The 25,912-nt window shown below is 34.5% G+C and overlaps 1 protein-coding gene across 3 annotated transcripts in view; it reads right to left on the bottom strand.

Moving 5' to 3' along the window:
* Positions 1–25,912, bottom strand: part of SEPTIN14 (septin 14) — a gene marked incomplete at both ends in the record, with an annotated part of 390,465 nt that overhangs the window by 33,944 nt on the left and 330,609 nt on the right. For all 3 annotated transcript variants that reach the window (XM_081053016.1, XM_081053018.1, XM_081053017.1), the window contains 2 exons: positions 18,516–18,677; positions 20,155–20,341. In XM_081053016.1, the coding sequence (XP_080909142.1) occupies positions 18,516–18,677; positions 20,155–20,341 (349 nt within the window). The remainder of the gene's footprint in view (positions 1–18,515; positions 18,678–20,154; positions 20,342–25,912) is intronic.

Raw genomic sequence — 25,912 nt, forward strand, 5'->3', positions numbered from 1 at the left:
TTGTTTATTAATTCTAACAGCATTTTGGTGGAGTCTTTAGGATTTTGTATACATAATATCATGTATATATTTGCATAATATATCATAATATATGATATATATCATAATTCATATATGATATTCATATATATCATATATATGAATTCATATCATATATCACAATATATATCATAATATATCATAATGTATACATAATATAGATAATATATATATATATAAAATATCATAATATATATTTGCAAATAGTGAGAGTTTTACTTCAACGTTTCCAATTTGGATGCCTTTTATTTTTTTGCTTACCTAATCACACATTCTAGGATTCCTTATACTATTTTGTACAGCAAGTCTGAGTACAACAAATTGCTGCTGAAAGAAATTAAAAGAGAGATAAACAGAAAGACTCCTCTGTTAATGGATTGGAAAACTTAGTATTGTCCATACTAATCAAAGCAACCTGCAGCTTCATCACAATCCCTATTTAAGCCCTAATGTCAAAATTTGCAGGAAAATAAAAATTCATCCAAAACTTCATACGAAAATCAAAGGACCTGAATACCCAAAAAAATCTTGAAAAATGAGAGAAAAGTTGGAGGTTTTATGCTTCCTGAATCTAAAAACTTATTAGAAAGCTACCATAATCAAAACAGATTGGTATTGGCATAAAAACAGATATAAGACCAATGAAATCAAATATAGAACCCAGAAATAATCCTTATGTATTTGATCAAATGATCTTTGACAAAAGTGCCAGGAGAACTAAATTGGAAAAAGACAATTTCTTCAATATATAGTGCCGGGAAACCTAATTATCAACAGGCAGTAGAATAAAGTTGGTCTCTTACCTTATAAAATATAAAAATTAACTCAAAGTCAATTAAAGACCTAAATATAAAATGTAAAACTATAAAAGTACTAGAAAAAAACATAACAGATAGGTTTGACAAGGATTTCATGGATATGACACCAAAAGCACAAGCAACAAAAGCAAAATAGACGAATGGAACTACATCAACATTAAAAATTTCTTTTCATCAAAGTACATGATCAACAGAGTAAAATGGCAAGTTATGTAATGGGAGGTAATATTTTCAAACCAAATCAGATAAGGGGTTAATATCCAGAATATATAAATAACTCTTACAACTCAAAAATTAATAAAGAAATATAAGACTGGTCAAAAAACTTGAATAAACATTTCTCCAAAGATAAATACCCATGGCCAACAAGCATACAAAAATAAGTTCAACATCACAAACCATTGGAGAAATGCAAATGAAAACCAAAATGATATATGACCTCACACTTATTAGGATGGTTATTATTTTTTTAAAAAGACTATGACAAGCTTTAATGAGAATCAAAAAAATTAAAAACTTTCTTGGTGAGACTATAAAATAATAGAAACATTATAGAAAATAGTATGGTTGTCTCTCAAAATTAAAATATGGAATTATCATATGACTCAACTATCCTCCTTCAGGGAATCTAACTTAAAGTATTGAAATCAGGGTGTCAGGTATTTGAACACTTATGCTAATTATTGTGGCATTATTTACAATAGCCAAGAGGTTGAAGCAAGCCAAATGTCTATCAATTATATATATACATATATATATACACATATATTTATATATGTGTGTATATATATGTATATATATATATATACACACACACATAAATATCAGAGGTGCCAAAAAATGTATACACATTTTAAGAGACGTTATGTAAGCTCAAGAAGTAGTTCACCATAATCAGAAGTGTTTGGACACTGATGGGAACCACTTCGAACACCTCTTGTAATTTCAGAAGTCAAATGTGACTGGTATTCATTTCTGTATATATTGAGTATTACAATTAATACTGTTATTTCCTTTCTTAAAATGTGTACACATTTTTGACACCATATATATATAGATATACATATATATAGATATACATATATGTATATGTACATATGTATACATATATACATATATACATATATGTACATATATACGTGTATATATATGTATATACATATAGGTATACATATGCGTGTATATATATATATATGTATAACAATGTCAGACAATTAAGATTGCAAGCTCATCCTAGAAAAAGTGCTACATATCTCATTGATGAATATCACTATGGTCACCTTTGAAGTGCTCCCCTGGGGAAGCTATGCACTGACGCCAGCACCTAGTCTACCCCTCAAAGCAATTTTGAAAGCTTTTTTCTGGAATGGCCATCAGAGCTGTCATCATATTACCCTTGATATCCTGAATGTCATCAAAATCTCTTCCTTTCAATATTTCCTTTATCTTTGGGTAAAGAAAGAAGTCATTGGGGGCCAGATCAGTTGAGTAGGGAGGGTGTTCCAATACAGTTTTTTGTTTACTGGCTAAAAACTTCCTCACAGACACTGCTGTGTGAGTTGGTGCATTGTCATGATGCAAGAGCCATGAATTGTTGGTGAAAAGTTCAGATTGTTTTTATCTAACTACTTCATGCAGCCTTTTCAGCACTTCCAAATAGTAAATTTGGTTAACTGTTTGTCCAGTTGGTACAAATTCATAATGAATAATCCCTTATATCACAAAAGGTTAGCAACATCATTGCAAACAAGTTTTCGAAATTCATTGTCAGATTTTGTATCTGAGTCTCCATCAACCTGGCTAACACAATTCATTTGCTCCACTTTGGTGATTCGCTGAGACCCTGAGCCACCCAACTTTCAGGCACACCTAAGCCACTTTCAGTGTCATTTCCATACAAATGGCCAGTCTGAGTTCATCTGCAGACTTTGCTAAAATCTCTCAAAGGCTCATAAAACCTAAATATGTAACATCTGGCTTTGGCACATCCTGTACTTCTGGCTGAAGCAGCCCTAAGCCCAGCACTAGTGACAGCCTGACCAGGTTTGCAGCTTGACCTCATGAGGCAATCCCAAGCACTATGTGGATGGCAGCTATTTGCACATTGCTTTGTGGCTCATGACAGGTAGCCCCAGAAAGAGCACAGGCTTCAGCTTAACATGGCTGGCAGTGGGTATCTCTCAGATAGATAGATATAGATAGATATAGATATGGATGATATAGGTATAGATAGATATAGATATAGATAGATAGATATAGATATAGATATAGATATAAATATGGACATAGACATAGACATAGACATAGATATGAAGGAAAGAAATCCTGTCAAACTCTGAAACATGGAAGAACCTTGAGAACATTATGCCAAGTAAAACAAGCCTGTCACAAAAAGACAAATAATGTACAATTCCACTTATATAAGCTATCTACGATAGTCAAATTAATAAGACAGAAAGTAGAATGGTGTTTGCCAGGGCGTGAGGCAAGTTATTGGTAAAAGGCATGAAAGATGATTTTTCTGGAGATCTGTTGAACAAAAGTGATAACGTGAGATTACATCATAGAAATGGCAGTGTGAGGTGAGACTCTTTAAATCTTCCCTGAAATTTACAACAAATTGAATAGCTATGATCCCACAAAGGACTCCCTGCATGGAAGACAGGCAAGACTCAGAAATGTGCAATTGAAATTATCTCAAGATAGGTAAATTGGGTGAGCCGGGGTAGGAGGGAAGGGGGAAGTGCTGAGACGCAAGGCTGTGCACGGGTCAGACACTTGAGCTGGAAGCTTCCTTCATTCCAGAGCTACCACAGTCTTGAGAGAGAGAAGAATTCATACTGCTAACACTCCCCTTATGGCCCACAGTCCCCCCTGAGTGATCAGCATAGCATAACACAGTTGAACCCAACACTCACGGCAGAGACCTCGGAGCAAAGATTGAGGGAAGAAGGGTGAAAACAGCTATTTAAGCTCTGATTGATGAGCAGAGGATGGAATGCATGGGAACAGAGCCTGGCTGACCCCTCCCTACTCTTGCAGAGCTCGCCCTACCCCCACCTACCAAGTGCTAGAAGCAGAACAGCAGCAGTGTCAGATCAAATAAACAGAATATTTTCAGTCGTGAGAACTGCAGCCAGCAGCCAAGACTCATGGCCTCACTAGTTCTGGTGAAAGGAAGAGAGCCTTGGGTGCAAGATTAGCTGGTGGTCGCCACCATTGCTCTGAGCCACCTCTCACTACCCACCCCACCCCTGTCCCAACCTATATGGGTGGATCCCAGCAGGGGTAAACAGAACCACTGAAACACACAGGCACTGAAACAGGTACGGGAAGAGCTTTGAAACTTCAGAATCTCTCCACATTCCCCCACAGAAGCAGTGCCTTGAGAGCCAGGTGACCTATTCACAGAGGAGAAGCCCACCTTCCAGGGAACACCCCATCATGTGGGAAGCTGGAACAGTACAAGATAAAATATAACACTACAACATGAAAGAGAACAAAAGGCTGCAGCAGGAGAGACAATAAAGCATTCTACCAACACCTACTGGAAAGCAAAAGAAAGACTCCTTATCAACCTGCTGCAGAACCCACTCCTGTAGGTGCCCAGGGAGAGAAATAATAATTCATTAATTGCCATGAATAACCAAGGTAACAAGGCAGCTCAGAAAGAAAATGAAAAGTCTCCAGAAAATGAACTTAAAGACATGGAAATATATGACTTAAATGACAGAAAATTCAAGACTGCAGTTCTGAGAAAACTCAATGAAATGCAATAAAACACAAACAGGCAGTTGAATGAACTCAGAAACACAAAGAACAAAATGAGCATTTTACTAAAGAGACTGACATTTTTAAAAAGAACCAAATAGAGTTTCTGGAGATTAAGAACTCAATAAAAGAAATGAAGATTAAAATAGCCACCTTAGGTAATAGAGCTGACCACATGGAGGAAAGAATTAGTGGCCAAGAAAAAAACAAAAACAACTGGTGACATTGAAGATAGAAATCGAGAAATTACACAGATGGAAGAAGAGAAAGACTTCAGAGTTAAAATGAAAGAAATCTGTAGAAAATTTCTGACTCCATCAGAATGAGCAAGAGAATAATGGTTGTACCAGAAAGAGAAGAAAGGAGAGATCAAAGAGCATATTCAAAGAAATAGTCAAAAAGAACTTCCCAAGCTTGTGGAAAGAACTGGATTCTAGAATTCAAGAAGCAAACAGAACACTTAATTACCTTAATCCCAGCAGACCATCTCCAAAGCACATTCTTTTGAAGCTGTCAAAAATTAATGACAAACAAATGAGAAAGAAAAACTCATAGACACAGACAATAGTTTAGTGGTTACCAGAGGGTAAGGGGAGTGGGGGGTGGGAGATGAGGGTATGGGGGATCAAATATATGGTGATGGAAGGAGAACTGACTCTGGGTGGTGAACACACAATGGGATTTATAAATGATGTAATACAGAATTGTACACCTGAAATCTATGTAAATTTACTAACAATTGTCACCCCAATAAATTTAATTTAAAAAATTAATGACAAAGAAAGAATCTCAAAGCAGCCAAGGAAAAGCACACAGTAACCTAAAAAGAAAAGCCCATTAGATTATCATCACATTTTTTTTTCAGCAGAAATTCTAAAGCCAAGAGGGAGTGGAATCAAATTTTCAAATTATTGAAAAAAGAGAAGATATGAGCCAATAACAATACATTCACCAAAGATAGATCTTAGATATGAAAAGAAACAAAAAAACCTTTCCAGACATTCAGAAGCTGGGGGAATTTTCTAACACACAACCTGCATTACAAGAAATACTGAAATGAGCCATTGGATATTAAACAAAAAAATCAAAACAATATAAAACCATGAATAGTGTTATGAATAGATGGACAGAAGCAGGAAAAAGCAACCTCTACACAAATTATGGCACTATACACCAAAACATAACATACAGGGTACAAAAGACAAAAACTTAAAAAAAAAAAAAAAAGGAAAAAGAAGAAAAGGACAACTTACTGCTACAACTCAGAAATCAATTCACATCATAAGTAGGAAAAGCATGTGACAACAAAAACATAAAAGGGGAGAGAGTAAAGCTCTTAATCTGCAAAGAGGAATAGAGAGGAGAAGCATGCTGAACAAAATATGAAACTTTCTTTTTATAAATTTAATATAAAACACTCAATAATTGAGAACTGAAATATGTAACATAAAAATAAAGAAACAGAGGGGAAAATCACAGAATACCACCACATTGAAATAATGGACAGCAACAAAAAGGCAAAGAAACAATGAGGACACCATCCTACCAGAAAACCAGAGATAGAAAGATAAGACACTCTCATATATCAACAATATGGGAATATGGGAATATGGGAATAGAGAAAGTAAGCGTACTGAAGAAACTGGAATACTCTAAATATCAAACTTTCTTTTACATAAACTCAAGGGTAACCACTCAAAAAACATCCAAATCTGAAATATATACTGTAATAAAAGAAGAAACAGAGGGAAACATCATAGAATACTACCACACAGAAATAACAGGCAACAACAAAAAGGCAAAGAAACAATGGAGACACAGCCTTACCAGAAAACTAAAGACAGAATGACAGGAAATCCTCACATATCAATAATCACCCTAAATGTAAATGGACTGAACTCACCAATAAAGAGACACAGAGTAGCAGATTGGATCAAAAAACTAAACCCAACCATATGCTGCCTACAAGAGACACATCTCAGCTACAAGGACAAGCATAGACTCAAAATGAAAGGGTGGAAATTGACACTTCAAGCAAATGGTACCCAGAAAAAATCAGGTGTAGCCATAATGATTTCCGATGAAACAAACTTCAGGGTGAAAAAGATAACAAGAGACAAAGATGGACATTTCATAATAGTAAAGGGGACTATACAACAAGAAGACATAACAGTCATCAATATATATGCCCCCAATCAGGGAGCACCGAAATATACCAAGCAACTACTAACAGAACTAAAGGGAGAAATTGACCAAAACACAATTATACTAGGGGACTTAAATACATCATTGACAGCTATGGATAGATCATCCAAACAGAAGATAAATAACGAAATCGCAGCCCTAAATGACACATTAGATGAATTGGACATAATTGACATATATAGAGCACTTCATCCTAAAACATCAGACTATACGTTCTTTTCTAGTGTACATGGAACATTCTCAAGGATAGACCATATATTGGGACACAAAATCAGCCTCAGCAAATTTAAGAAGATTGAAATCATACCAAGCGTATTCTCTGATCACAGGCTTTGAAATTAGATATCAACTGCAAAAAGAAAGCAGAAAAAAACACAAATACATGGAGATTAAACAACATATTTTTAAAGAACGACTGGGTCAAAGAAGAAATTAGAGGAGAGCTCAAAAGATACATAGAAACAAATGACAATGAGAATACATCCTACCAAAATTTTTGGGATGCCGCGAAAGCAGTTTTACGAGGGAAATTTATATCATTACAGGCCTATCTCAAGAAACAAGAAAAATCCCAAATAAATAACCTCATGTTACACCTTAAAAAACTAGAAAAAGAAGAACAAGCGAAACCCAAGGTCAGCAGAAGAAAGGAAATAACAAAAATCAGAGCAGAACTAAATGAAATAGAAAACAAAAAGACAATAGAAAAAATTAATGTGACAAAAAGCTGGTTCTTTGAAAAGATTAACAAAATCGACAAACCCTTGGCTAGACTCACTAAGATAAAAAGAGAGAAGACACTAATTAACAAAATCAGAAATGAACAAGGGGAAGTTATCACGGACACCACAGAAATACAAAGGATTATCCAAGAATACTATGAAGGACTATATGCCACCAAATTTAATAACTTAGAAGAAATGGACAAGTTCTTAGAAACATATAGCCTTCCAAGGCTGAATCATGAAGAACTGGAACATCTAAACAGGCCTATCACCAGTAAGGAAATTGAATCAGTCATCAAAAACCTTCCCAAAATCAAAAGTCCTGGACCAGATGGCTTCACCAGTGAATTCTACCAAACCTTCAAAGAGGATCTAATACCAATCCTGCTCAAACTCTTCCAAAAAATTGAAGAAGAGTCAGTACTCCCTAACTCATTTTATGAGGCCAACATTACCCTGATACCAAAACCTGGTAAGGACAACACAAAAAAAGAAAACTACAGACCTATATCTCTGATGAATACAGATGCTAAAATCCTAAACAAAATTCTAGCAAATCGAATACAACAATGCATTAAAAAGATTATTCATCACGACCAAGTGGGGTTCATCCCCGGGGCACAAGGATGGTTCAACATCCGCAAATCCATCAATGTGATACATCACATAAACAAAATAAAGGACAAAAATCATATGATTCTATCAATTGATGCAGAAAAAGCATTTGATAAGATACAACATCCATTTATGATGAAAACACTTACTAAAATTGGTATAGAAGGAAAATACCTCAACATAATAAAGGCCATATACGACAAGCCCTCAGCTAACCTCATAATTAATGGTGAAAAGCTGAAGCCCTTTGCTCTACGTTCAGGAACACGACAAGGTTGTCCCCTATCACCTCTGCTTTTCAACAAAATGTTGGAAGTCCTCGCCAGAGCTATCAGGCAAGAGAAAGAAATAAAAGGCATCCAAATTGGGAATGAAGAAGTTAAATTGTCACTCTTTGCAGATGACATGATGCTATACATAGAAAACCCTAAAGACTCCACCAAAAAGCTATTAGAAACAATCAATGAATATAGTAAAGTTGCTGGCTACAAAATCCACGTACAAAAGTCCATTGCTTTCCTATATACCAACAATGAAAGCTCAGAAAAAGAGATAGAAAAAACAATTCCTTTTGCAATTGCAGCAAAAAGAATAAAATACCTAGGAATAAACTTAACCAAGGATGTGAAGGATTTATATGCTGAAAACTATAAGACATTTTTGAAAGAAATTGAAGAAGACACAAAGAAATGGAAAGACATTCCGTGCTCAAGGATTGGAAGAATCAACATAGTTAAAATGGCCATATTACCCAAAGCCATATACAGATTTAATGCAATCCCCATTAAAATCCCAATGGCATTTTTTAAAGAAATAGAACAAAAAATCATCAGATTTGTTTGGAACCACAAAAAGACCCCGAATAGCCAAAGCAATATTAAAAAAAAAGAACAATACTGGAGGTATCACACTCCCTGATTTTTCCTTGTACTACAGGGCTACAATAATCAAAACAGGTTGGTATTGGCGGAAAAACAGACACATAGACCAACGGAATAGAATTGAGAACCCAGAAATAAAACCACATAAATATGGACAGATAATTTTTGACAAAGAAGCTAAAAACATACAATGGACGAAAGACAGCCTCTTCAATAAATGGTTTGGCAGAATCGGATAGCTACGTGCAAAAGAATGAAACTGGACTGCTATCTGTCACCATGTACCAAAATTAATTCAAAATGGATCAAAGACTTAAGCATAAGACCTGACACAATAAACTGCATTGAAGAAAACATAGGTACTAAACTTATGGACCTTGGGTTCAAAGAGCATTTTATGAATTTGAGTCCAAAGGCAATGGAAGTAAAAACTAAAATAAACGAATGGGATTATATGAAACTGAAAAGCTTCTGCACAGCAAAAGAAACTATTGACAAACTAATGAGGCAACCAACTGAATGGGAGAAGATTTTCGCAAACAGTTCCTCTGATAAGGGGCTAATATCCAAAATATACAAGGAACTCATGAAACTCAACAACAAAAAAACAAACAACCCAATTGAAAAATGGACAGAGGACCTGAAGAGACATTTCTCCAAAGAGGATATACAAATGGCAAATAGACATATGAAAAAATGCTCAACATCGCTAATCATCAGAGAAATGCAAATGAAAACCACAATGAGATATCACCTCACCCCAGTCAGAATGGCTTTCATCAACAAAACCAATAGTAACAAGTGTTGGAGAGGCTGTGGAGAAAAAGGAACTCTCATACAACTGTTGGTGGGAATGCAGACTGGTGCAGCCGCTGTGGAAGGCAGTGTGGAGGTTCCTCAAGAAATTACGAATAGAATTACCATATGACCCAGCAATCGCTCTCCTGGGTATCTACCCCAAAAATATAAAAGCATTTCTCTATAGAGATACGTGTACGCCAATGTTCATTGCAGCTTTGTTTACGGTGGCCAAGACATGGAAACAACCAAAATGTCCTTCGATAGATGAATGGATAAAGAAGTTGTGGTACATATACACAATGGAATACTATTCGGCGTTAAGGAAAGATGATATAGGAACATTTGTGACAACATGGATGGATCTCGAGAGAATAATGCTAAGTGAAACAAGTCAGACAGAAAAAGCAGAGAACCCTATGATTTCACTGATATGTGGTATATAAACCAAAAAGAACAAGACAAACAAATGAGAAACAAAAACTCATAGACACAGACAATAATTTAGTGGTTACCAGAGGGTAAGGGGGTGGGGGGTGGGTGATGAGGTAAAGGGGATCAAATATATGGTGATGGAAGGAGAACTGACTCTGGGTGGTGAACACACAATGGGATTTATAGACGATGTAATACAGAATTGTACACCTGAAATCTATGTAAATTTACTAACAATTGTCACCCCAATAAAATTAAAAAAAAAAAAAAACAACATACTCTTGAAGAATGAGTAGGTCAAAGAAGAAATAAGAGGAAAGATCAAAAGATCCATAGAAACAAATGAGAATGAAACTACATCCTATCAAAATTATTTGGATGCAGCAAAAGCAGTTTTAAGAGGGAAATGTATATCATTACAGGCCTATCTCAAGAAAGAAGAAAAGCTTCAGATAAACAACCTCACGTTACACATTAAAGAACTAGAAAAAGAATAACAAATGAAACCCAAGGTCAGTAGATGAAAGAAATAATTAAAATCAGAGCAGTACTAAGTGACACAGAGAACAAAAAGACAATAGAAAAAAATACTGCAACAAAGAGCTGGTTCTTTGAAAGATTAATAAAATTGACAAAACCTTGGCTACACTCACTAAGATATAAAGAGAAAAATCACAAATATGCAAAATCAGAAATGAAAAAGGAGAAGTTACCACGAATGCCCCAGAAATATGAAGGATTATCCAAGAATACTACAAACTATATGCCACCAAATTCAATAACCTAGAAAAAGTAGACAAGTTCTTAGAAACACATAGCCTTCCTAAACTGAATCACAAAAAAATTGAAAACCTAAATATTTCTATCAACAGTAAGGAAATTGAATCAATCATCCAAAACATTCCCCAAAGCAAAAGTCAGGACCAGATGGCTTCACTAATGAATTCTACCAAACAGTTAAAGACGATCTAACACATGTGCTCCTCAAACTCTTCCAAAAATTTGAAGAAGAGACAATATCTCTTAACTTATTTTATGAGGCCAACATTACCCTGATACCAAAACCTGGTAAGGATAACACAAACACAGAAAATTACAGACCAATATTTCTGATGAATACAGATGCAAAAATCCTAAATGAATACTAGCATTAAAAAGATTAGACATCATGACCAATTGGGGTTCATCCCAGGGACACAAAGATGGTTTAGCATATGTAAATTGATCTATGTGATACACCATATAAACAAAATGTGTACAGTCCTTGGAAACTGTTAAAATGAGTTTTTTGTGAGCAAGAGTGACTCCATACTGAATGAGCAAGAGTAACTCTATTTTGGACATGCACAGAGAACTTAGCAGACAATATCCAGAGAGCTACCAGTTGCCCTGGTAATTGGGAATAACCAGCTACACTCCGAAGATTTGCTACTAAAGATATGAGGACATCAGGGTCGCTGGCTGGCTGCCTTGGTAAGGTGACAGCAAGAAGTCCTAGAACTGCATAAGAATTGAGGAATTTTACAGCTCAAAGAGCCATTTAGACTGAAAGGTGACCATGTTACCACTCTGCTCCAAGAACCCTACATTCTTCTCTGTTCTTTTTTGACTAAACCAAGCGTATACTCTGATCACAAGGCTTTGAAATTGGATATCAACTGAAAAAAGAAAGCAGGAAAATACACAAATGCATGAAGATTAAACAACATACTTTTAAAGAACGACTGGTGAAAGAAAAAACTAGAGGATAGACCAAAAGATACATAGAAACAAATGACAATGAAAATACATCCTACCGAAATTCTTGGGATGGAGCGAAGGCAGTTTTAAGAGGGAAATATATGTCATGACAGGCCTATCTCAAGAAACAAGAAAAATCGCAACTAAGTAACCTCATGTTACACACCTTAAAGAAATAGAAGAAGAACAAGTGAAACCCAAGGTCAACAGAAGAAAAAAATAAAGAAAATCAGAGCAGAACTAAATGAAATAGAGAACAAAAAGACAATAGAAAAAAATTAATGTGACAAAGAGCTGGTTCTTTGAAAAGATTAAAAAAATTGAAAAAGCCTTGGCTAGACTCACTAAGTAAAAAGAGAGACGACACTAATTAACAAAATCAGAAATGAATAAGGGGAAGTTATCACAGACACCACAGAAATACAAAGGATCATCCAAGAATACTACGAAGGACTCTATACCACCAAATTCAATAACCTAGAAGAAATGGACAAGGTCTTAGAAACATATAGCCTTCCAAGGCTGAACCATGAAGAACAGAAAAATTTAAACTGACCGATCACCAGTAAGGAAATAGAATCAGTCATCCAAAACCTTCCCAAAAGTTAAAGTCCGGGACCAGATGGATTCACTAGTGAATTCTACCAAACCTTCAAACAGGATCTAATACCAATCCTGCTCAAACTCTTCCAAAAAATTGAAGAAGAGACAGTACTCCCTATCTCATTGTATGAGGCAAACATTACTGTGATACCATAACCTGGTAAGGACAACACAAAAAAGAGAATTACAGACCAATATCTCTGATGAATACAGATGCAAAAATCCTAAACAAAATTCTAGCAAATCGAATACAACAATGCATTAAAAAGATTATTCATCAGGACAAAGTGCGGTGCATCCCCGGGGCACAAGGTTGGTTCAACATTCGCAAATCCATCAATGTGATATATCATATAAACAAAATAAAGGACAAAAATCATATGATTATATCAATTGATGCAGAAAAAGCATTTGACAAGATACAACATCCATTTATGATTAAAACACTTAATAAAATAGGTATAGAAGGAAAATACCTTAACATAATAAAGGCCATGCGTGACAAACCCTCAGCTAATCTCATAATTAATGGTGAAAAACTGAAGCCCTTTGCTTTACATTTAGGAGCACGACAGGGCTGTCCCCTATCACCTATGCTTGTTTTTGCCAGAGCAACCAGGCAAGAGAAAGAAATAAAAGGCATCCAAATTGGGAATGAAGAAGTTAAATTATCACTCTTTGCAGATGACATGATGCTATATATAGAAAACACTAAAGATTCCACCAAAAAGCTATTAGAAACAATCAACATATACAGTAAAGTGTCTGGCTACAAAATCAACGTACAAAAGTCCATTGCATTCCTATATACTAACAATGAAATCTCAGAAAAAGAAATACAAAAAACACTTCCTTTTGCAATTGCAGCAAAAAGTATAAAATACCTAGGAATAAACTAAACCAAAGATGTCAAGGACCTGTATGCTGAAAACTATAAGACATTTTTGAAAGAAATTGAAGAAAACACAAAGAAATGGAAAGACATACAGTGCTCATGGATTGGAAAAATCAACATAGTTAAAATGGCCATATTACCCAAAGCTTTATACAGATTTAACGCAATCCACATCAAAATCCCAATGGCATTATTTAAAGAAATAAAACAAAATATCATCAGATTTGTTTGGAAACACAAAAGACCCCAAATAGCCAAAGAAATCTTGCTTTGAAAAAAGAACAATACTGGAGGTATCACACTCTCTGACTTTAGCTGGTACTACAGGGTTTCAATAATCAAAACAGCATGGTATTGGCAGGAAAACAGACACATAGACCACTGGAAAAGAATTGATAACCCAGAAATAAAATCACATAAATATGGACAGACAATTTTTGACAATGAAGCTAAAAATATACAATGGAGGAAAGATAGCCTCTTCAATAAATGGTTCTTGGAGAATTAGATAGCCACGTGCAAAAGAATGAAACTGCACTGGTATCTGTCACCATGTACCAAAATTAATTCAACATGGATCAAAGACTTAAGCATAAGAACTGACACAATAAACTGCATAGAAGAAAACATAGGTACTAAACTTATGGACTTTGGGTTCAAAGAGCATTTTATGAATTTGACTCCAAAAGCAATGGAAGTAAAAGCTAAAATAACAAATGGGACTATATGAAACTTAAAACCTTCTGCATAGCTAAAGAAACCATCGACAGAATAAAGAGGCAACCAACTGAATGGAAGAAGATTTTTGCAAACAGTGCCTCCGATAAGGGGTTAATATCCAAAATACACAAGGAACTCATGTAACTCAACAACAAAAAACAAACAATCCAATTGAAAAATGGGCGGAGGACCTGAAGAGACTTTTCTCCAACGAGGACATACAAATGGCAAATAGACAAATGAAAAAATGCTCAACATCACTAATTATGAGCGATATGCAAATAAAAACCGCAATGAGATATCACCTCACCCCAGTAAGAATGGCTATCATCAACAAGACAAATAGTAACAAGTGTTGGAGAGGCTGTGAATAAAAACAAACCCTCAGAGTCTGTTGTTGGGAATGCAGACTGGTGCAGCCATTATGGAAGGCAGTGTGGAGGTTCCTTAAGAAATTATGAATAGAATTACCCTATGACCTTCATTAATGTCCTAGGGTAATTCTATTCATAATGGCTCGGTGTGAGGTCGGGGTGGTGGTGGATGGGGGGAGGGGGATTCACGGTGTGAGGGATGTAAAAATAAAATAAAATAAAATAAAACTAAAAAAAAAAAAAAAAAAGAATTACCCTATGACCCATCAATCCCTCTCCTGGGTATCTACCCAAAAAATCTGAAAACATTTATGCATAAAGACATGACATGTGTGCTCCAATGTTCATTGCAACTTTGTTTACAGAGGCCAAGACACGGAAACAACCAAAATGTCCTTCGATAGATGAATGGATAAAGAAGTTGTTGTATACTATTCGTCAATAAGAAAAGATAATATATGAACATTTGTGACAACATGGATCGATCTAGAGAGTATAATGCTAAGCGAAAAAAGTCAGACAAAAAAAGCAGAGAACCATATGATTTGAGGGATATGCGGTATATAAACCAAAAAGAACAAAAGAAGAAGACAAACAAATGAGAAACAAAAACTCATAGACACAGACAATAGTTTAGTGGTTACCAGAGGGTAAGGCGGTTGTGGTTTGGAGATGAGGGTAAGGGGGATCAAATGTATGGTGATGAAAGGAGAACTGACTGTGGGTTTTGAACACACAATGGGATTTATAGATGACGTAATACAGAATTGTACATCTGAAATCTTTGTAATTTTACTAACAATTGTCACCCCAATAAAATAAAATAAAATAATTGCAGGAAGTGACTGCAGCATAGACTGTGAGCCTTGCAGTCACTCTTGACCCAAAATAAAATACAAGAATCATATGATTACATCAATAAATGCAGAAAAAGCATTTGACAAGCTACTACATCCATTTATGATTAAGGGACCTAAAAAAATGGGTATAGAAGGAAAATACCTTAATATAACAAAGACTATAAATGACAAACCATCAGCTAATACCACAATTAATTGTGAAAAACTGAAGTCCTTTACTCTATATTTGGGAACAAGAGTGGGCTTTCCCCTATCATCGCTGCTTTTCAACATAGTAATGGAATTCCTAGCCAGAGCAATTAGGCAAGAGAAAGAAACAAAAGATATCCAAATTGGGAATTAAGAAGTTAATTTGTCACTTTTTGCAGATGATGTGATGCTATATATAGAAAACCCTACAGAATCACCAAAAAGCTATTAGAAACAATCAACGAATACAGTAAAGTTGCCGGCTACAATATCGATGTACAATAATCTGTTGCATTCCTATATGCTTACAATGAAATATTAAATAAAATTTTTTAAAAAATTCTAATGCAATTGCAACAGAAAGAATAATACTTAGGAACAAACTTAACTAAGGATGTGAAAAACCTATACACTAAAAACTATAAGACGTTTTTAAAAGAAATTGAATTAGACACAAAGAAATGGAAAGACATTTTGTGTTCAAGGATTGAAAGAATAAACACAGGTAAAATGACCATATTACCCAAAGGAATATACAGATTTAATGCAATCCTTAACAAAATCCCAACAGCATTTTGTAAAGAAATAGAACAAGAAAACATCAGATTTGTATGCAACCACAAAAGACCCAATCTTAAGAAAAAAGAACAATGCTGGATGTATCACACTCTGACTGCAGCTTGTACTACAGGGCAATAATCAAAACAGTATGGTATTGGCAGAAAAACAGACACATAGTCTAATGGGATAGAATTGCAAACCCAGAAATAAACCCATATAAATATGGACAGATAATTTTCAAAAAGAAGCCAAAAACATACAATGGAGAAAAAAAGCCTCTTCAATAAATGGTCCTGGGAGAAATGCAAAGCCTCATGAAAAAGAATGAAATTAGACTGCTATCTGTCACCATGTGCCTAAAATAACTCAAAACGGATTAAAAAAAAAAAACTAAACATGAGATCTGAAACAATAAACTGCATAGAAGAAAACATAGGTACTAAACTTCTGGACCTTGGGTTCAAAGAAGATTTTATGAATTTGACCTCAAAGGTAAGGGAAGTGAAAGCTAAAATAAATGAATGGGACTATATGAAACTAAAAAGCTTCTACACAGCAAAAGAAACCATTGATAAAATAGAGGCAGCCAACCAAATGGGAGAAGATTTTTACAAACATTTTTTGTAAAAATCTGATGAGGCTAATACCCAAAATTTATAAGGAACTCATACAATTCAACAAGAACAACAAAATTCGATTAAAAATTTGGCAGAGGACTTGAATAGACATTTCTCCAAAGAGGACATACAAATGACCAATGGACATGTGAAAAAATGCTCAACATCCCTAATAATCAGAGAAATGCAAATAAAACCCACAGTGAGATATCACCTCACACCCGTTAGAATGGCTATCATCAATAAGACAAATAGTAACAAGTATTGGAGAGGCTGTGGAGAAAAAGGAATCCTCATACACTGTTGGTGGGAATGCAGACTGGTGCAGCCGCTATGGAAGGCAGTGTGGAGATTTCTAAAAAAAATTAAAATTAAAATTACCTTATGATCCAGCAATCCCTCTCTTGGGTATCTACCAAAAAAAAATCTGAAAACATTTATTCATAAAGATATATGTGCTCCAATGTTCCCTTCAGCTTTATTTACAGTGGCCAAGACATGGAAACAACAAAAGTGACCTTTGACACATGATTAGATAAAGAAGTTGTGGTATATATACACAATGGAATATTATTCTGCCATAAGAAAAGATGAAATAGTGCCATTTGTCACAACATGGATGGATCTTGAGATTATAATGCTAAGCAAAATAAATCAGACAGAAAAAGCCGAGAACCATATAATTTCACTGATATGTGGTATATAAAACTGAAAACAAAGGAACAAGACAAACAAATGAAGAAACAAAAACTCATAGACACAGACAATAGTTTAGTGGATGGGGGTAGGGGAGTGGTAGATGAGGGTAAATGGGGTCAAATATATGGTGATAGAAGGAGAGCTGACTCTGGGTGGTGAACACACAATGGGATTTATAGATGATGTAATACAGAATTGTACACCTGAAATCTATGTAACTTTACTAACAATTGTCACCCCAATAAACTTTAATTAAAAAAATAGAATTGATTTGAGTAAGACTAAAGAAACATGAACTACCTTTATTTTCTTTTAAACTTTTATTATAAACATGTATCATACATAAGCATATATAAAATGTATTGTGCTGGTTAAGGAATAATCAAAATAAACACCATGCATCTATCACTCAAAAACAGTGATTTTCAGTGAACATTTTTTTAAATCAAGGAAATAAAATGTTTTCCACATTGGATTTAAAAAAAAAAAACCTATTTATATTCTCTTTATCAGGAAAAGTGATAATATATTACTAATATTGTTACTTACAATTTATATTTTATTCCCACATTTTTTTTTTTTTTTGCTTTTTTGGGGTGTATTTTGTATTGTTGGCTATAGATATACATGTAACGGATTTATTAAGTGAACTCAATTCAGTGTGGTACAAATAGGCCCTCAGTTTTCTTTCCAACCACAGTCTTCACAGATTCTGTATTGTGTGTGCTTTTCACACCACCCCTCCCATGACTTCTCAAGCAGATCTTGTGGTCACTTTCAGTCTCATAAAACTAAACTCCTTTCTATGTATTTTTTTTTTCATAAATTTATTTATTTATTAGTTTCAGGTGTACAAAACAAGGTAATACTTAGACGTTCATCATCCATATCCCTCACACTGTGAACCCCCCTCCCCCCATCCACCATCCCTCCGACCCCACGAGTTGATATTAAATAGTTAGAAGCTTACATTCATTGAGGTGTTCACTTGAGCAGTAGTTTCATCATCTGTTGGGAACTGGTATATCTGGATGTCATTACTAACCAATTCACTCATTATCTTACACTTAAATTTCTGTAAATCATTTTTAGAAACTGTATCTGCTTTGGCAATCAGTGGTATAATGTTCACCTATGAAGAAGGAAGGAAACAAAATGTCACCACTGAGGATTTGTTATTAATCCTGGAATTTTTACAGGTAAAACCTCAGTCTCTGATAATAAATATTTGCAACTAGATAATCACTGATTATCATGCGTTCCTCACAAAATTTCTTTCCAAAATACTCAGTATTTTGAAGATAATTTTTTTTATCGGAGTTCAGATTTAGAAGTCTTAACTTTTGTACCTTTCAACCACATTTTGTACCTTCAACCACATCAGGAGTTAGTAAAATGTAAGTAGTAACGTGATGTAATCTATTTAATTCATTATAAATTTGATTTCTTATTTACTGAGTGCTATTAAGGTAGAAGAGACCTTTCATCAAAATTATAAAATAATTTGTACTCTATCTATCATTCATTTACTTTCCTGTTTTTTGCATTACTTTCTCCATAAATCCATCATAAACTACTTGATTATATATAAGATTAAGCACAAAATTTTTTCTAGTTTGAATAATACATATCAAAAGTCAAGACTTCTTTGACAGAAAAAACAATTTTAGAATGTTTCTTCTCTTCAACTGAATAAAATTGAAAACAGCATGTTTTATAAGCGCTGAGTGCAGAAAAGAATCTCATGACATAAGTTTTTTCATATGTATATTGACACTCTGTTGGAAAAATATATATGTTGCATTCTGTATTCTCTCTAATAAGACCAGTAGCCAAGATCATGAAAGCTTCGTGTTTCACAAAATCTGTGGTGCCAGGTAAATGTCAATGAAATTACTTTATAGTACTATAGAGTAAATTCAATTTCAAAAATATGGGTGACTGACCATAATCTGAGTTATCATTTAATCACACAAAAAACCTAAAAATCAGTTAACTGATTTTTTACCTATTGTCCTAAATGATGCGTTATTCTAATTAAATTTCTCTAGAAAGCAAGCTGAGATTGAAATTTATCCAATGCTGTTATAGGCTGAAAGTATCTCACCCACCCCACGCATATTTTGAAGTCTCAATCCCCAATGTCTCAAAATGTGACTGAATTTGGAAAAATAAGGTCATTTAATGAGGTGATTAAGTCAAAATAAGGCCAGTAGGGTGGGCCCTAATTCTATCTGACTGTGTCTTTATAAGAAGGGGAAAATTGGACATACAAAGAAATATCAGATGTGTGCACAAAGGAAAGCTCATGTAAAACACAGCCATCTGTCACCCAAGTGGAAAGGTTTCAGAAAAAACAAAATTTGGCAATACCTTGATCTTGTGCTTCTAGCCTTGAGAACTGTGATGAAATTAATTGTTGTTTAAACCAGTAAGTCTGGGGTATTTTGTAACGGTGTTCCTAGGAAACTATTATGAAATCTTTCAAATTTAACAGAAAAATATACACATATTACAAAGAAAGTTATTGTATGCAAATACTTTCAAGATATGCATTATCTAAAAATAATTATCAAATCCTGATAGTTTGGTAGATTAACCGAACACACCTTACTACCAATGCTCTTCATTGTTGATAGATCAAGGGACTTCAGAGAATGTCCTGTAGGTGAAATGAAGTAAAGGCACACATGGATACGAGAATCATGGTAGTCAACAAAGGAACGTTTAATTTTCAATTCTTCTTGAAGATAGGCTTCAAATTGAGCATCTATGTAGTCAACTATTGGTTGGTAACTGAAAAACAATTATTTAAACATTTAGCATAATATATTAATAACATCTGAAGTCTACATTTGTACCATTTAATAAATAGTATGTATACTCAATAGATAGTCACAGTAATATAAACTGTGCATTTCCTGTCCTCATAAAAATAACAATTACAAACCAACAAGGACCATGCTTTACATTGTTCATTGAAAGGGCAAAGTGATCTATCAGTTCAATACAATGCCAATCAAATATTCAAACTATTGAAAGAGAGAAATCATGAGCCAAGAATAATATACCCAGGAAAGATATCCTTTAGATATGAAGGAGGAATAAAGACTTTTCCAGACATAAAAAAAACTGAGGGAATTTTCTAATACATGACCTGCACTACAAGAAATACTAAAGGAGGCTATTCGACCACCAACAACAGGAACAATTTGTGGCAACCTAAACATAAAAAGGGGGAGAGTAAAGGCCTGAACCGGAATATGGGAATGGAGAAAGTAAGAGTGCTGAAGAAAATGGAATACTCTAAATATCAAACTTTCTTTTATATAAACCTAAAGGTAACCACTCAAAAAAAATCCAGAACTGAAATAGATACTGTAATAAAAGAAGAAACAGAGGGAAACATCATAGAAAACCACTACACAGAAATAATAGACAACAACAAAAAGACAAAGAAACAATGGAGACACAGCCTTACCAGGAAACCAAAGAAAGAATGACAGGAAATCTTTACATATCAATAATCACCCTAAATATAAATGGACTGAACTCACCAATAAAAAGGCACAGAGTAGCATATTGGATCAAAAAACTAAACTCAACCATATGCTGTCTCCCAGAGACACATCTCTGCTACAAGGACAAGCATAGACTCAAAGGAAAAGGGTGGAAATTGACACTCCAAGCAAATGGTACCCAGAGAAAATCAGGTGTAGCCATAATGTTATCAGATGAATAAGACTTCAGGGTGAAAAAAATAACAAGAGACAAAGATGGACATTTCATAATGGTAAAGGGGACTATAAAACAAGAAGACATAACAGTCATCAATATTTATGTAATCAATCAGGGAGCACCGAAATATACCAAGCAACTACTAACAGAACTAAAGGGAGAAATTGACCAAAACACAATTATACTAGGGGACTTAAATACATCATTGACAGCTATGGATAGATCATCCAAACAGAAAGTAAATAACAAAATAGAAGCCCTAAATGACACATGAGATGAAATGGACATAATTGACATAGATAGAGCACTTCATCCTAAAACATCAGACTATAGATTCATTTCGAGTATACATGGAACATTCTCAAAGATAGACCCTATATTGGGACATAAATTCAGACTCAGCAAATTAAAGAAGATTGGAATCATACCAACCATGTTCTCTGATCACAAGGCTTTGAAATTGGATATCAACTGCAAAAAGAAAGCAGGAGAAAACACAAATACGTGGAGATTAAACAACATACTTTTAAAGAACGACTGGATAAAAGAAGAAATTAGAGGGGATAACAAAAGATACATATAAACAAATGACAATGAAAATACATCCTACCAAATTTCTTGGGATACAGCGAAAGCAGTTTTAAGAGGAAAATTTATATCATTACAGGCCTGTCTGTAGAAACAAGAAAATCCCAAATAAATAACCTCATGTTACACCTTAAAATACTACAAAAAGAAGAACAAGTGAAACCCAATGTCAGCAGAAGGAAGAAAGTAACAAAAATGAGAGCAGAAATAAATGAAATAGAGAACAAAAAGATAATAGAAAAAATTAATGTGACAAAGAGCTGTTTCTTTGAAAAGATTCACAAAATTGACTAACCCTTGGCTAGACTCACTAAGATAAGAAGAGAGAAGACACTAATTAACAAAATCAGAAATGAAAAAGAAGTTATCACAGACACCACAGAAATACAAAGGATCATGCAAGAATACTATGAAGGACTATATGCCACCAAATTCAATAACCTAAAAGAAATGGACAAGTTCTTAGAAACATATATCCTTCCAAGGCTGAACCATGAAGAACTGGAAAATCTAAGCAGACTGATCACCAGTAACGAAATTGAATCAGGCTTCAAAAATCTTCCCAAAACCAAAAGTCCTGGACCAGATGGCTTCACTAGTGAATTCTGCCAAACCTTCAGACAACATCTAATACCAATCCTGCTAAAACTCTTCCAAAAAATTTGAAGAAGAGACAGTACTCCCTATCTCATTGTATGAGGCAAACATTACCTTGATACCAAAACCTGGTAAGGACAACACAAAAATGAAACTACAGACCAATATCTCTGATGAATTACAGATGCAAAAATCCTAAACAAAATTCTAGCAAATCAAATACAACAATGCATTAAAAAGATTATTCATCACTACCAAGTGGTATTCATCCCCGGGGCACAAGGATGATTCAACATTCAGAAATCCATCAATGTGATACATCACATAAACAAAATAAAGGACAACAATCATATGATTTTATCAATTGATGCAGAAAAATCTTTTGACAAGATACAACATCCATTTACGATTAAAACACTTAATAAAATAGGTATAGAAGGAAAATACCTTAACATAATAAAGGCCATCTATGAAAAGCCCTCAGCTGATCTCATAATTAATGGTGAAAAACTGAAGCCCTTTGCTCTACGTTCAGGAACAGGACAGGGCTGTCCCCTATCACCTGTGCTTTTCAACATAGTGTTGGAAGTCCTTGCCAGAGCAATCAGGCAAGAGAAAGAAAAGGCATCCAAATTGGGAATGAAGAAGTTAAATTATCACTCTTTGCAGATGACATGATGCTACATATAGAAAACCCTAAAGACTCCACCAAAAAGCTATTAGAAACAATCAATGAATACAGTAAGTTGCTGGCTACAAAATCAACATACAAAGTCCATTGCATTCCTATATACTAACAATGAAATCTCAGAAAAAGAAATACAAAAAAAAAATTCCTCTTGCAATTGCAGCAGAAAGAATGAAATACCTAGGAATAAACTTAACCAAGGATGTGAAGGACCTATATGCTGAAAACTATAAGACATTTTTGAAAGAAATTGAAGAAGACACAAAGGAATGGATAGACATTTTGTGTTTGTGAATTGGAAGAATAAACATAGTTAAAATGGCCATATTACCCAAAACAATACACAGATTTAATCACTCCACATCAAAATACCAATGGAATATTTTAAAGAAATAGAACAAAAACTCATCAGATTTCTTTGAAACCACAAAAGACCACAAATAGCCAAAGCAATCTTAAGAAAAAAGAACAATACTGGAGGTATCACACTCCCTGACTTTAGCTTATACTACAGGGCTACAATAATCAAAACAGCATGGTATTGGCAGAAAACCAGAGACATAGACCAATGGAATAGAAATGAGAACCCAGAAATAAAACCACATAAATATGGACAGATAATTTTTCACAAAGAAGCTAAAAACATACAATGGAGGAAAGATAGCATCTTCAATAAATGGTGCTGGGAGAATTGGATAGCCACGTGTAGAAGAATGAAACTGGACTGATATCTGTCACCATGTACCAAAATTAATTCAAAATGGATCAAAGATTTAAGCATAAAACCTGACACAATAAACTGCATAGAAGAAAACATAGGTACTAAACTTATGGACCTTGGGTTAAAAGAGCATTTTATAAATTTGACTCCAAAGGCAATGGAAGGAAAAGCTAAAATAAACTAATGGGACTATATGAAACTTAAAAGCTTCTGCACAGCAAAAGAAACTATTGACAAAATAAAGAGACAACCCACTGAATGGGAGAAGATTTTTGCAAACAGTGCCTCCGATAAGGGACTAATATCAAAAATATACAAGGAAATCATGAAACTCAACAAAAAAAAAAACAAACAACTCAATTGAAAAATGGGCAGAGGACCTGAAGAGACATTTCTTCAAAGAGGACAAACAAATGGCAAATAGACATTTGAAAAAATGCTCAACATCGCTAATCATCAGAGAAATGCAAATAAAAACCACAATGAGATATCACCTCACCCCAGTCAGAATGGCTATCATCAACAAGACAAATAGTAATAAGTGTTGGAGAGGCTGTGGATAAAAAGGAACCCTCATACACTGTTGGTGGGAATGCAGACTGGTGCAGCCATTATAGAAGGCAGTGTGGAGGTTCCTCAAAAAATTACGGGTAGGACTACCATATGACCCAGCAATCCATCTCTTGGGTATCTGCCCAAAAAATCTGAAACATTTATACATAAAGACATGTGTGCTCCAATGTTCATTGCAGCTTTTTTTACGGTGGCCCAGACATGGAAACAACCAAAATGTCCTTCAATAGATGAATGGATAAAGAAGTTGTGGTATATATACACAATGGAATACTATTCGGCAGTAAGAAAAGATGATATAGGGACATTTGTGACAACATCGATGGATCGTGAGAGTATGATGCTAAGCGAAATAAGTCAGACAGAAAAAGTAGAGAACCATATGATTTCACTGATATGTGGCATATAAACCAAAAGCAAAAAAAGAACGAGACAAACAAATGAGAAAAAAAAAGTCAGACACAGACAATAGTTAGTGGTTGCCAGAGGGTTAGGGAGGGAGATGAGGGTAAGGGGGATCAAATATATGGTGATGGAAAGAGAACTGACTCTGGTTGGTGAACACACAATGGGATTTATAGATGATGTAATACAGAATTGTACACCTGAAATCTATGTAATTTTACTAACTATAGTCACCCCATAAATTTATTTAAAAAAAAAACTATCCTACAGAAATATACACCATAAGAAGTTAGTCCTGCTGTATTTAAATATGAGAAGAGTGACATCAGCATCATCGCAATGAATACCTTCCTCCTTTAAAAAAGATATTTGTTTTATTAGCATTCATTGTTAAATATTTTTTTCTTTGAATGTTTAGTGTTCCTTGTTTTTTAATTAAAGTTTATTGGGCTGACAATTGTTCTTGAAGTTACATAGGTTTTAGGTGTACAATTCTGTGATGCATCATCTATGTATCACATTGTATTTACCATCTAGACACATTGTGTTTACCATCTAGAGTCAGATATCCTTCCATCACCATTTATTTGATCCATTTACCCTCATCTACCACCACCTCCCTTTTACCTTATGGTAACCACTAAAATATTGTCTCTTTCTATGTGTTTTTGTTTATATGTCTCTCTTGTTCATTTGTTGTTTTCAGTTTCTTTTTTTTTAATTTATTGGGGTGACAATTGTTAATGAAATTACATCAATTTCAGGTGTACAATTCTGTATTACATCATCTATAAAACTCTGTTCACCACCCAGAGTCAGTTCTCCTTCCATCACCATATATTTGATCCCCCTTACCCTCATCTCCCACCCCCCACACCCTTACCGTCTGGTAACCACTAAACTATTGTCTGTGTCTATGAGTTTCATTTCTCATTTGTTTGTTTTGTTCTTTTTTTGTTTTTGGTTTACATTCCACATATCAGTGAAATCATATGGTTCTCTGCTTTTTCTGTCTGACTTATTGCGCTTAGCATTATATTCTCCAGATCCATCCATG

Source organism: Rhinolophus hipposideros (assembly GCF_964194185.1).
Source record: "Rhinolophus hipposideros genome assembly, chromosome: 7".
Classification (NCBI taxonomy): Eukaryota; Metazoa; Chordata; class Mammalia; order Chiroptera; family Rhinolophidae; genus Rhinolophus; species Rhinolophus hipposideros.